Source organism: Balaenoptera ricei, chromosome 1 (genome assembly GCF_028023285.1).
Source record: "Balaenoptera ricei isolate mBalRic1 chromosome 1, mBalRic1.hap2, whole genome shotgun sequence".
Classification (NCBI taxonomy): Eukaryota; Metazoa; Chordata; class Mammalia; order Artiodactyla; family Balaenopteridae; genus Balaenoptera; species Balaenoptera ricei.
The window spans coordinates 36804550-36818466 of NC_082639.1; the positions used below are offsets into that span (position 1 = coordinate 36804550).

Below are 13917 nucleotides of genomic sequence, written 5' to 3' on the forward strand. Positions count from 1 at the left end.
GATCAGACTTTTGGTTGCCAAGGGGGAGTGGGGGAGGGAGAGGGATGGACTGGGAGTTTGGGGTTGGTAGATGCATACTATTACATTTAGAATGGATAAACAACAAGGTCCTACTGCACAGGGAACTATACCCAATCTCCTGGGATAGACCATAATGGAAAAGAATATAAAAAAGCATGTCTCTATGTGTATAACTGAGTCACTCTGCTGCACAGCGGAGATTGGCACAGTATTGTAAATCAACTACACTTCAATTTAAAAAAAGAAGAAAGAAAGAAATGGTCCCACCCTCAGGAGCTCATAATAGCAGAGTAAGGAGAGCCAAGCACTAGAAACCCTGAGGGATAGAGGCTGCTCTACAGGAAGAACAGGAGCTGTGGGAGCATCGAGGAGGCAGCAAACCCAGCTCAGAGCAGAGAAGGCCTCCTAAGGGAGGTGAGGCCTGGGCTGAATGTTGAAGGCCAAAATACTAGTTGCTGTGTTACAAATTCCTCCAAAAATCCATGGCTTAAAACAGCAAACACTTAATATTTCAGTTTCTGTGGGTCATCAATTCAGACACAGCTTAGTTGGGTAATTGTGGGTAGTTGGGGGTAGTTGTGGCTTCTGGCTCAGTCTCTCATAGGCTGCAGCCAGGATGTCAGCCAAGGCTGCAGTCATCTGAAGGTTTGACGGGGGCTGCAGCATCTGTTCCCAGGATGGCTCACTCGCATGGCTGTTGGCAGGAGGCCTCAGTTCCTCAACATGCAGGTCTCTCCACAGGGCCGCTTGAGTTTCCCTGTGACATGGCAGTTGACTTCCCATGGAGGAAGTGATCCAAGAGAGAGACTAGAGAGGAAGCCACAATGCCTTTCATGATCTAGTCTGGGAAGTCATACACTATGGTTTCTAATGTATTCTATTCTACTCACTAGAAGCAGGTCACCAAGTCCAGCCCACACTCAACGGAGAATTAAATACTATAAGCTCTTGAAGGGGACAGCACCAAAGAATTTGTGGGAATACTTAAAACTACCACAGAAGACTATACTAATGATGATAATAATAATCCTGTTGAACACCGTGTGCCAGGAACTTTATATTGTATCAACTTATTTAATCTTCACAACAACCACTGGGCTAGGTAATAATTATTAACTCCATTTTACAGATGAGGAAACTGAGGTCAGAGAGGTTAAGTGACTTCTCTAAGGTTGCACAACCTGTGAAGTGGTAAAAATTCAAACCCAATCAATCTGACTCTAGAGCCCATGCTTTTAACCACTCCCGCCTCCCTCCCACACACACACACACACACACACACACACACACACATATGCAGGACTAGCCTAGAACAGGCAGGGAGTGAAAGAAACACCCTTCTGCAGTTGAGTTCCATACCTTGGCTATCCAGAAGTGTTTCTGGGTAATTTGCTCCCAGTGTAGGACTTCTCAACAGGAACTGAGAATACAAGCAGAGATGGAGGGACCCGCAGAGTCTTGTAATCGCAGTGCACCCCTAAGGGTCTGGAGAATGGGGGCCAAAGCTCTCTGCCTCTTCAGTGGGGGTCACGCTACAGCCTAGTCCCTGTGGCCCCATCCCTGCACTGCCCAGGGCATCCACTTCTGCCCACAGAAGTGTTCCACCCCCATCCGTGACCCTGCACCAATCCCTCCTCCCTCACGTCCTCTCAGAGCATCCCCTACGTCCACACCCTTCGGCCCACGTCCATTTCCTCACCCGGAGCCTTCACATCTGCCCCGCCCCTCACCGCTGTCTTGCGTGCCCCACTTCTGTGCCCCTCTCGTCCAGGCCCAGCCCAGCACCCCCTAACCCTTGGCACGTCCCCCGTCCTCAACCCGGTGTCTGACAGCCGGACAGCGGGATCTGCACAGCAAGTGAAATTCCCGTCGGATCGATAAAGCCGAAGCGCTGGCGGCGACGGGTCGATGGTTTTATCTGTCTCGGCCCCGCGCGCCCGGCGCGCTGACAGTCCGACCGGCCGGCAAAGGCGTTCAAGGGCAGCCGCGCCCTCCGCCCCCTCTCCTCTTCTCTCCCGCCACCCACCCCCGCCCCCCCCACCTCCCTGCAGCCGCTTCGCCCACCGGACTGCAGGCTGGACCGGTCTGCCGCCGCCCCTGTGATTTATCTGGATTTTTAATTGGAAAAAATTTGCGAATTAATTGATTTCAGGAACTTGCCAATTAACATTGTAATTGGGTGCGTGATAAATTCCCAAGGAGCGTGTCAGCTCCCTCCGGGCTGAGGGCCGTGGCGCCTGGGTAGCTCGGGGAGGGACCCAGCCTTGAATGCCCTTGCCCCGCCCCTGCCCACTCTCTAGGAGGCAGGAGGGGAGACGTGGAGGTTGGGAGAAGATGTGGCACGCGGCCTCCCGAGACCCCTCCCTCCTCCTCTTCCCGCCATCAGCGCCGAGCTTTAAGCAGGTATTTCACAGATGGGGAAACCGAGTCCTGCCGGAGGGCAGAGATTGTGTGTGCATCACTCAGAGAGTTCTGGGCAGAGCCCAGATGAGGGCATCCGCATCCACGGCGTGTGGTCAGCAGCTTCTTCCCCAGCTCTCCAATCCTCCCTTTCTGTTCCCTTCTCTCTGCTCCCCTCCCTTTCTTTTCTTTCCTCTTCTCTCCAATTGTCCCCTCCCCTCTCTTACCCTGCCTTTGCCTCCTTTGCCCTCCTTCCCTTCGCTCAGCTCCTGAGTCTGTGGATGCTGCTGCCAGGGTGCCTCTGCATCACCCTCCCACATGGTCGGTCCCAGAGGAGTTCTTCTGGGTGGGCCTGGTTTGTGCTCTCTGCCCCCTTCTGCACAAAAGCACAGAGCAGGCTGCTATTTTAGACACACCCAAGGGCTCACACAGAGGAGCAGGGACCTTCCAGCTCCCAAACTAGAGCTGGCTGGTTTTCACAGACACAGGCGCAAATATATGTCCACAACATACAGGCACACGCACACAGCCCCATTCCAACACACACAGATGTGCTCACACCTACCCCCTAAAAGAACCACTTCCCACATACGCTCATTCCCACAGGCACACGGGCACACAGACACAGGAAGAAGAGTCAGAACTCCCATTGGCAAAGCACTTACACTTTTCAAAGCACGTTTCCATTAGAGATCAGAGGCTGTGCCCACACACCCTCCCTCACCCCATCTTCTACCATTCCCCCTCTCAGTCCTGCACAGGCACTCCAATAGGCCCCAGGACTCGGCTACCTAGAACAAGAAGGGCAAAGTTAGACTGAGGACAGATAGTGGAGGGCCTTCAATGCTGGAGGGTGGTCTTGGAGGTAATGGAGGAATTAGAACATCGGTGAGCTGGAGAAGCCTATCAGAGAGCTGAGCTGTAGGAGAATCACTCTGGAGGCCAGTGTGGGACATGATTTGGGGGTAGAAGCAGGGAAGCAAGTGAGGAGGTTAGGCAGGGTCCAAGGAACAGGTGGTGAAGCTGACCTAGGACAATGGCATTGGCAGTGGGAACAGAGAAGAAGGAATGATGAGAGACTGGTGGGGGGGGGGGAGAAGCAAGAGAACTTAGCTGATTACTTGTGGGGTGCTTACTAGGAAGAGCTTTCTGACTTGGGTCATGGGAAGAGTGATGATGGCAGAGAAGCAGATATCTGAGGGAAGGCGGGGACAGCGGACAGAGCTCTGGGCACGCTAAGCTTTCTCTAGGATGGTGATGGGGTGGAGACTGGATGTGTACAGACAGACAGGCAGGAAAATAGATGGGGGCTGAAGATTGAAGGACAGGTCGGGGAGTGGCCCCCAGTCTTCTCTGTGGCCCTCAAACAGAAGTTTCCACCCAGAGAGAGGAAACAGCCTTGGATGCGGAAAGATTGCACAGAGCTGAAAGGAGGGCTTGGCTTGGTGGGGCCTGAGCTCAGAGACCTTTTCCTGGAGGCTTCCACAGCCACTCTGAGATCTGGCCTGTAGGCTGGGAAGCAGGATCTCTGGTCAGTGCTTTAAAGGGGCTGGAAGGAGCCAGAGGGAGGCTGGGTGACTCTAGAGGGGAGGCGGGGTGTGGAGATGGCAGTGCCCCCACCCCCACTTAAGCCTTATTTAAGGCGGGCCTCGGTGTTTGGTTGGGTAATGAACTAGATAAACAATTCCCCAAATAGATTAAAACGAAGTGTAACTTACAAAGGCGGCTGGTGATGATGGTTTATTCCCGGGCAGCACACCATTTCTTTATTTCCAAGGATAATTCAGTGTAAATCACCTTAATTAAAAGTGTCAGCCCAGCCCATGAATATTGTACTTAAGAACGCGTTTCCTGGGTCCCAGTTATAATTTAAAACCCATGGATCACTAGGCAGCGAGTGACTAAGAAGGGAGGAAATCTTTGGGGGCGGGCTGTGGAAACAGGGAGGGACGACGGCAGAGCAGAGCGGATGGGCTGGGCAGGAGCCCGGCTGCCAGCGGCTCAGGGCTCCGACTCTCCTCTCCAAGGTGGGCCCTTCGCCAGACTCCTGTGTCTGGGGGAACCAAGCACACTTGGAGGTAAGCAAGTTGTTGGAGGAAAGGTAGGGCAGTGGGGCGCTTGCTCAGGGAGAGGGAAGGAGTCCGGCGTAGTACCAGTCCAACTCGAGGGAAGGGGAAGAGGATTGCCAGGAAAAGATCCAGAGGGCTGGCAAAGGGAGACATCCTGGCCCTAAACGTCTCCATTTCTACTCACCAGCGCAGTAAACTGAAGCCCAGAGTCAGAAGGACACTCCCCAAAATGAAGAGAGAAAAAGAACTCAGAGCTCAGCCCTCCATCCTAACCCCTGAGTGTCTTTAGGAGGCTGTGGCCAACCGAAAAGTAGCGCTTTGGACTCCGTCAGACATGAACTCAAATCCCAAACCCTGCATGGGCTGAGCAGAGAGGTGTCACGTAGCCTGCTAGTCAACTTTGTAAAGTTTTTGTGAAGATTTAGAGATGACACATATAAAGTTCCTAGCCCATGCCTGTCATGTGTGGTGGGTACACAATTAATTGTTCATTCTTTCCTCTTCTGTTTCACCCTGATCTTGCTCGGATAACACTCAGACTTCAGTCCGGGGTCTGACGAGAACAGTGTCATACAGTAGATGCCCCAGTTCTGCACCCATTCAAGTCCAGGAATGGGGCCGGCACAACGGCGACGTCAGCACTTGTTGACAGTGAAAGAAAGATAAAAGTAACAAACTCGCACCTAGCAGTTCCTCAAGCGCAGCTCAGTTTCCTCTCTGTATCCCTGGTGCTTGGATCAGGAGCAGGAACGTGGGGACCATTTATGAACAAAATGGCACTGACTGGAACCCAGTCTGGTGGTCCTCTCCTGCCTGTGATGCCCCCACTGTGTGATCAGACAGGCAGACAGCTGTTTTTTGTTGTTGTTTGTTTTTTCAACATTTTGGCCATGTCCCGTGGCGTGTGGGACATTAGCTCCCCGACCAGGGATTGAACCTGCGCCCCCTGCAGTGGAATCTCGGAATCTTAACCACTGGACTACCAGGGAAGTCCCCAGACAGCTGTTTTTACACTCAGATCTTAGCCTCAGCCTGCTGCTGCCAAGCCTTCTGGCCCCTGCGCTGTGATGTATGTGTCTGCTTGTGTGGGTGTGTATCCACGTGTATCTACATTTGTGGGTGCATGAGTGTCAGGTGTTGGCGCACATGGGTGTCTGTGCATGCTTGTGTGGATGTGGGCACAGCTCTTCATCCAGGCCTGGGTGACAGTCGTGTGTCTTTAAGGACACATCTCTGGGAACAGGACTCTGTGTGCCTGCACCTCTTTGTGCATATCTGAGCCTCCAGGTGTGACCACACGTTGACAGAATTATAGAGACAATGCATATGTGTGTATCTGCCTTTATACCAGGGTTTCTCAACCTCAGCACTACTGACATTTGGGGCTGGATAATTTTTTGTTGTGAGCATCTATCCAGTACCCTGAAGGATGGTTAATCCCCTCTACCCACTCCACGCCAGTAGAAAACTCCCCGCCCCCACTTGTGACAATCAAAAATGTCTCCACATGCTGCCAATTGTCCCCTGGGGGGCAAAATGGCCCTGGGTGAGAACTCTTACTTTATCCAAATCTGCCTATGCCTTTGCTCACATATTGGCTGTGTCTATGCCTGACCCAGTGGGTGTTCCCTGTGTATACACCAACCGTGTGTGCCCCGTGTATCTGCCCTGGGGGTGCGTCTTTTGTGCTGCGTGGATCTCTTGGGTGTGCTCTACCTGTACACCTTGTATGTGCATCTGTGTGGGGACCCTATGTGAATGGGCTGTATCTGCCTCCTGCGTGTATCAGCCAGCGCCTCTGTGTGCATGTAATATTTCTGTGCGTGTGATAGCACGTAGGTGAACGTGTGAGCACAGATGTGGTGAGCACACTGGGGGTGGCAGGGAGGGAGGGCCAGGAACAGGGATATTAATGTTTCTGAAGTGGATCTGATTTGATACGTCTTGTTCCATTGTCAGCATCTGTTTAGCGGGGATTTGTAATACTTTGTGGCTCTGGATCACTCATGCTTAGCGCAGGATGTGGCCTTGCATACCAATTTTGTTATTAAACACAGTCCTTGCCTCCCCCACAGCCCATCCATCACCTCCCACCCCCGCTCCCCCGACTCTGAGCCGCCCACCGTATTTCAGGGCCCAGCTACCGCCCGCCTGCCGCGCCTGCCGCGCCCGATGCCGGAGGGCCTGGGGCTGACAAATTGAATCAGGGGGAGATCATTCCTGGCCTAACGCAGTTTGCAGCATGTTGGAGGGAGAATTGACAAGAGCCATGTCAGTTCTATCACCCCAATCCCATAGGAGCTAACAGCAGGCTGAGGACTGGGTTGGAAGGAAGGGGGCAGGACACGCAGAATCCTCAGGGCTGATAGGAGCAGTCAGGTAAAGTCCCCTTCCTCAGATCCACGAGACAGCCTACCATGCCTAGTGTCAGTACCCCTGCCCGGGAGCCCACTCTGGCCCCTGGCCCCTGATGGAGGCTGAGTGAGGCAGGGCCAGCTGGGGCTGAATGGGCTGGGTGGAGCTTGGCTGAGGGGGGCTGAGCTAGGCTGGCTATGTCTTCTCTCCTTGGGATCTTCTTCCTATTCTACTCTTGCATGCCCTGGGCAGCAAGTGGAATGGTCACCCTGTTCTCTTCTTTCTTGGCAGCAAGAATTCCCTTCTGAAGGATGCCATGGCTCCAGGCACCCCCAAGGTAGGTGGACAATTGTGTTTTCCTCCTGCCCATCCTAACCTAAGCCCACTCAGAACTGGTTCTTGAGAAAAAGGAGCTCTTCTTGGATCCCCAGCTGTTTTCAGGGTTTGATCGTCAGCCTGAGGCCTCGGGCTGCCCTGTGCACTTGAGTACATGTGTGTGTAGTCTGAGTGTGAGTCACAGTATGCTCACCTGACTTTCTCTTCTAGTCAGGATGGGGTCAAAGCCAAGAATGACCTGGGGGTGTGGGGGACCCAGACACTAAATCTAGGGAGACTCAGACGAGGAAGGTGAGCTGTAGCAGGTAAAGAAAAATATAGAAGTGCAGGTCAAGACAGGTGGTGCAGGGCCTTAGAAGCCAGACCATGGGGTGTGTGCATGTGCTTTGTCCTGAGGGCAACAGGGAGCCAGAGAGGATGCTGGGCTCTTTTGGGGAGACAATCTGACCCTCTGAACAGACACTATGGAAGGGAAGCTTGAAAGCATCAGATGGAGAAAGGAAGAGTGAAGGACAAGTGGCTCAAAGGAAGGGCCAGAGGCCTCAGCAGGATGACATGACTTGTACCAAGAACTCCCATAGGTGGCCACATAGGTAGATGGTACTGCATCCTCAAAGGTGATGTTTTGAGGGAGTGGGGACCTGGGGTTGGAGGACTAAACACTCACTCACTGAATGTCCTCTCCCCCACCCCTCAGTAAGGTGGCATCCTGTCTTATAAGTTCTCACAATGACTTGTAAAGGCAGAAATCCTCAGCCCTTTCTACAGGGAGTGAGGAATGAGTGCTGAATGGATACATTTTTTTTTTTTGGCCGCGGCGCGTGGCTTGCAGGATCTTAGCTCCCCGACAAGGGATTGGTCGAACCCTTGGCAGTAAAAGTGCGGAGTCCTAACCACTGGACCACCAGGGAATTCCCCAGAATGGATGAAATCAGTAAGGGAGTGTGTGTGGAGAGATTAGAGCAGAAGCCAAGAAGAGTCTGGGACTCCTGTGCTGGGGGTCAAGAGAAGGTCCCAGAGCCAGGGAAGGAGCAGAAGAGGAACAGTGACGAGTGAGAAGGGGCACAGGAGAGCATGGTGTCCCAGGATCCTAAGGGAAAAAAATTCCAAAATGTCTGGGGTGGTCAGCAGTCAAGTAGAAAAAGGCTGGAGAAGGAGGCCACTGTATTTAGAAGTCTTAAAAGCATTGGTGACCTCTGAGAGAGCAGTTTTGGGAAAAGGAGCCAAAGTGACAATCTTACTTCCAGGGGGTTGGCCTGTCTCCCCTGCAGGCCCTTCAAAAGGGTGGGAGTGGACTCCGCACCTTCATTCAGGAAATCACTCAACACAGCAAGCTGGACAGAGGAGGGGCAGGGAACCTAGCCCAGCCCCGGACTGATGCAGGCCCTGGCCAAGGAACCAAAGCCCTCCCAGCCCTCAAGAGAAAAGGCGTGGGGGGAGAAAGGGGGGCCACACTGGCGGAGCTTGGTCCAGCCTGCAGTCTCCAGTGGCTATGGTTAAGGCAGGCAGGTCACGGACGTGCAGCCAGGTCAGCCACAACCACTGACCCCTGACACCTCAGCATGGCTGGCAGGCTGGGGACTGGACCCCAGTGAGGCCTGTGTTCAAAGCACAAACACAGACACGATCCACGTCCACACCTGGTTCCCCACATACACAGATGCACACCCACCTGGCCCCATCAGAATACTCATATAGGAAGTCTTAAACATGTGCAGATTCCTGCAACCACCAACATGGGCTCATTGATAATCAGACTCAGAGGCAAGGGCCACCGCTCACCCACTTCTAGATATAGGCTCACGCCCCCAAAGCTGCCTATCTCAGGGTCTGTCCTCTGCCTGGACTGGGGCTTTAGGAAAGCAGGTCATAGGTAGAAGAGGCACGAGGTAGAAGGTTCAAGCAAGAGACTGAGAGGACAGGGAGGAGGAGGGAGGGAGGAGGAGGAGAGGGCGAGGGGGCCTCAGACAAGATTGATGGCCTCGTTGCCATTAAGAAAAAAATTAGCCGGTGGCGGCTATCATATTAAAGGGTGAAGAAGCCGTGAATTATTTTCTTAAAGATCTTATCGCTTACAATGATAATTTTACCTTCCAAAAGGCCACTTTTAATGAGGCGAAGAGCCAGGCAAAAAGTCATGATTTAATGTCGGGATTTTTTTTTCAAAACACATTTTACTGCTTTTTGGTCCATGTTTAAAAAGCGCCAGTGACCTTTTTTTATTCCGCTTGCCCCAGGTGTAATGCTGAGACCTCTCAGGGCTTCTAACCTAGAGAGAATGAGAGAGAGCACACAAGCGTGAACTTTCTCATGATGGGGGGGTAGGGGCCCCACGATGCTTCCCCTCCTCAGCATCCTCCTTGGGACCAGAGAAGGAAAAGGACATTGCCTGAAAGCCCACCTCTTTTCCGAGCTGGGGGCCAAGGCACCCACTAGGCCTCCCACTGGGCCTGGGTAGGTGAGGAAGGGGCTCCAAGTTGCAGGGAATCCCATCCCAGTCCCTGCCTGGCCTCTTCCCTCCTCCTGCTCTTGGGATGAGGCCGAGTCAGGGAACCCTGCCAGACCAGCAGCTGCCCCCCCTTCCCAGGGCCCTTGCCTGAGGATGTGCAGCGTGGCCACCGCATGCAGGTCACATCCTAAGGCTCAGTCGGAGATGAAGGATAAATGGCTGCTCCATCTTTCCCAAATTGCTTTCTTTGGGCTGTCAGTGGCGATTTGGCATGGTTTTCTAAGCTGGGGAGGCCTCCTAGGGAATTGTATGCTTCCGGCTCTGGGCTGTGCAGGCTGGAAAAGGCGGGGGGTGGGGGGGGAGGAAGTATGGATTGCTTTCAGGCCTCCAGGCCCCCAGTTTGCAGTTGAACAGGCCTTGGCGAGAGCCAGCAAGAGCAGGCTGACCGTGCCATGTGGTATTTAGAATTGTGGTGCTTGTGTACAATTTAAAGCAGACAGTTTATTAATCTAAACTGCGGGTGTATGTAGAAGAGGCCATGCAGGATTGACATGGGGGGGATTAGTTTTGCTGGGATTTTTGCTGGGGTCATCGCCACAGCACGGGGATAAATGGAGCCAGTGTACATCGCTAGCTGCACGAAGGAAACTCTTACACACTATTTAATTTACCGTCTCCATAGCGGGGCTGCCACCAGCCTGTATTAGGGGCAGGCAGGGCAGCAGGGATGTGGCTTTACCCCCAACCCTTCAGAGAGGTCCCAGAGTCTCTGCTCACTACGGGAGAACACAGCCTATAGATAGTCTCAGCCCACTGGGAGGCCTGCCCCACTGGGACGGAGATTAGCTGGGGTGGAAGAGGTTGGACCCTCTCCAAGGGTCTCCACCCATCCCTAGGATCAAGCTATCCTTTCCCACAACCAGACTCTGGGGGGCCTGACCACATGCCTTCAGAATCTCAAGCGGTCTCTACCCCTCTGCCCTCCTTTTCTCTGCCTCTATCCCAAAAGCTCCATAGGACCGGACACTCTAGGGGACTGACTGTAGGTCTCATTCAGCCTGAGGCCACGTGTCCTTTTTCTTCTTCCAGTCCCTCTTGTTGTCTGCTTCTATCAAGAGGGAAGGAGAGTCTCCGACAGCATCACCACACTCGTCTGCCACCGATGACCTGCACCACTCAGACAGATACCAGGTGAGGAGGGGTGGGCTGGGCCCTTGGGTGAGAGCCTATAGGGCAGGCCTGGGGCTAATTCCTCCCATCCTCAGGAGACAAGGGGAAAGGCCTGAACTGTGTTTGGTTCCCTCTGTGTCTAGTGCCTCTAACTGAACCAAAAGGCACAGGTGTCAGGGAATGTGCCATAAATAGATGGATTTTAGGGAGAGATGCCAAGGTCCCCTGGGCTCAGGTGGGCTCTTCTGAAGCATCCCAGCCATCTGGAGGTCTCCTCTAGGGTTCACTTTCATCAGGGACCCAGGGACATAGCCCAGAATCACCTGACGACTTCACACTTCAAAACCAGGATCCCCTGAGCAAATAACCATCAATCCTGCCAAACCCTGGTGTCAGGCCGTGAGAGAGAGAGAGAGAGAGAGAGAGAGAGAGAGAGAGAGAGAGAGAGAGGGAGAGAGAGGGAGAGAGAGGGAGAGAGAGGGAGAGAGAGGGAGAGAGAGGGAGAGAGGGAGAGAGAGAGAGAGAGGGAGGTAGATATTGCCTGTGGGTGCCTTGGGCAAACAGGAAGGGAATAACTACACAATCCTAAATCAGCAGAGCAGGAGGGGGACCTAAGGGTAATATTCCAGCTTATATAGACCTTATTTGTGGTAGGAAGGAGAAAGAGCTTCCCCCAGAAGCTTCTGAGGAGACAGAGCCCTGCCTTCAGGAGCTCCAGTCAGAGGGCAGAAAACAGGGCCTGCTCCAAGGAACATTTGTCTAAATGGCAGCACGGCTTCTCAGGGAGCCCTTATGTGAAAAGGGAAACACAGTCCTGACTAATGCAAAGAGACAAGGCAGCAGGGACCTATCATCTGGGGTAGAGAACCAGGGCCACTGCTGGTACACAGGAAGCCTTTCTTGGAATTCGAGGTCTTCTCTCTGGGCACTTTTTCCTCCCAGCTGGCACAGCCTGGCGTCAGGGTGCAGAGCTTGGTGAGTGGAATACGGAGTGTGGGCTGTACACCAGCTTCAACTAGCATCTCCTCTGCTGGATGCCCTTGTCTGGGACTCAAACTGCAGAGCCCAAAGTGCCAGCCCTGGGGAGGGATCCCTGCTCTTGTGAGCCCTGGTTTGAGAGAGGCAGTCACTCCTCACCCAAACAATCCTGATTCAAGATGGAGAAATGACCCAACTCTACGGGATTCTGGGATAGGGAGACAAGGCTCCATCCCAGAGAATTCTGTCCCAAAGGGAGACAGAGCCCTGCCTTCAGTGGCCAGTCCTCTCTATTTCAGCCACAGCATTCAGCTCCACTATTTGTTGAACTAGGGAAAGAGTAACCATCAGGCATAGGCTAGGCGTGCTAAGGCATGGCACCAAGGCCTCTGTGATTTAGAGTCGACCTTTCCAGCTTCCATTCCTAATACTGCCTTCCGTGAATCCTGTGGGCTGTGCTCGCCAGATTAATGCTAACCACTCGTTGGCTGTGCCACTCCTTTCTTGCCTCTCTGTTTTTACACATGCTGCTTTTAATGGGGTTATTTTACCCCACCCCATCAAATTTCTATTTATCCCTCAACAACCTGTCCAACTTCCCTCTGCTCCGGGAAGCCTTTCTGGATTAGCTTTCTCTTCTCATGACCCCGTCATGTCCATGTTATTGCCCCGATCATCTTATATCAACACCCATTTAAGTATGTTTCCATTATCTTCTAGTATATAACAAACCATCCCAAAACTTAGTGGCTTAATACAACTTATAATCTCTCATGATTTCTCATGGTTCTGTCAGCTGAGTAGGCCTTTCCTCATTCATGAAGCTCATTCAGCTGGAGGACTAGCTGGCCTAGAAAGTCCAAAATGGCCTCACCACATATCTGGAAGATTAGGGGCCTTGGTTCTCTTCCATACGGCCTATCATCCTCCAGGAGGTTAGACTGGCTTCCTTACTTGGCAGTCTCAGGACAGTGTCATGCCAAGAGGGCGAAGGCCAAAGCTGAAAGGCCTCTTGAGGCCTAGGCTCTGGAACTCACAAAGCTAACACATAATCAAGGGATGAGGAAATGCAGCTCTTTGATAGGAGGAGCTGCAAAGAATTATGAACATACTTAATCTATCATGATGAGCCTGACTCTTGCACTAGACTGAGGGTCTCGCCAAGGCCCCTTCTTTACTCCCTTCCTTTACTCAAACACTTATCTAGTACTCACTCATGCTCAGCCCAAGGTCCTTGCCTTCACGGGGTTAGATCTGCAAATAGATAATTACAGCCCAGTGTTTTAAGTGCTATGATAGGGATATAAATAAGTTTCTAGGACAGCACAGTGGAAAGAGAAAATCAGAGTAAGATTCACAGAGGAGGTAATGACTGAACAGGATGAGTAGGAGTTCACTTTGGTGGACAAGGAAGAAAAGATATTCCAGATCAAGGCAACTCTATGTATGTGCAAAAGGCAGAGAGGTGTAACACAGAATGATGTATTTGGGGACCCACTAGCAGTTCAGTTTTGTTAGAATGTAAAACACAAGGGGAACTGGTAGAAAGTGAAGCTGGAATCCCCTGATCTTTACACAACACCTGGCATGTAGTAGTTGCTCAATTATGTTGGACTGTTTTTAAAAAATCATCAAACTTGGCCCTGAAATCAGGAGGTACTGGTTTCTGGTTTGGTTTCCCATTTCCTTGGCCCCTGCTGGGTTACCTAACCCTTTAACCATTACCTCACTTTACCCTCATAGCAACTGTACAAGCTAGGATTCATTGCCCCCAATTTATAGCTAAGGAAACAGGCCTAGAGAGAAGAAGTGACTTTTCTAAGAGCACATATATTATAAGTAACCAAGTCAGGATCTGAACTTGAGTTTGTCTAGCCCTGAATCCTAGATTGTTTCTCAGCCCTGCACTGGGTTCAGGGGCTTCCCTCATAAATATCCTCCTCTCCACCCCACGGATTTCTCCTGCATGCCAGGCCCTGTTACTGGATGGAGATGACCTCCCAAGTAGAAGGGACAGGTCTGTTAGCAGTCAAAATATCCAAGTTCAAAGGAAAGCCAAGGGACTGTGAAAACTCAGAGGAAGCAACTAACCCAACACTGGGGGAAAAGCGAAGTCATCCCAGAGTCCTGTAGGATGAA

The 13917-nt window shown here is 52.3% G+C and overlaps 1 protein-coding gene across 2 annotated transcripts in view; it reads left to right on the forward strand.

The window, feature by feature from the left end:
- RNF220 (ring finger protein 220) overlaps positions 1-13917 on the forward strand; it is a 216601-nt gene that overhangs the window by 182316 nt on the left and 20368 nt on the right. For both annotated transcript variants that reach the window (XM_059921197.1, XM_059921207.1), the window contains exons 3-4: positions 7137-7182; positions 10720-10821. In XM_059921197.1, coding sequence (XP_059777180.1) covers positions 7137-7182; positions 10720-10821 — 148 coding nt within the window. The remainder of the gene's footprint in view (positions 1-7136; positions 7183-10719; positions 10822-13917) is intronic.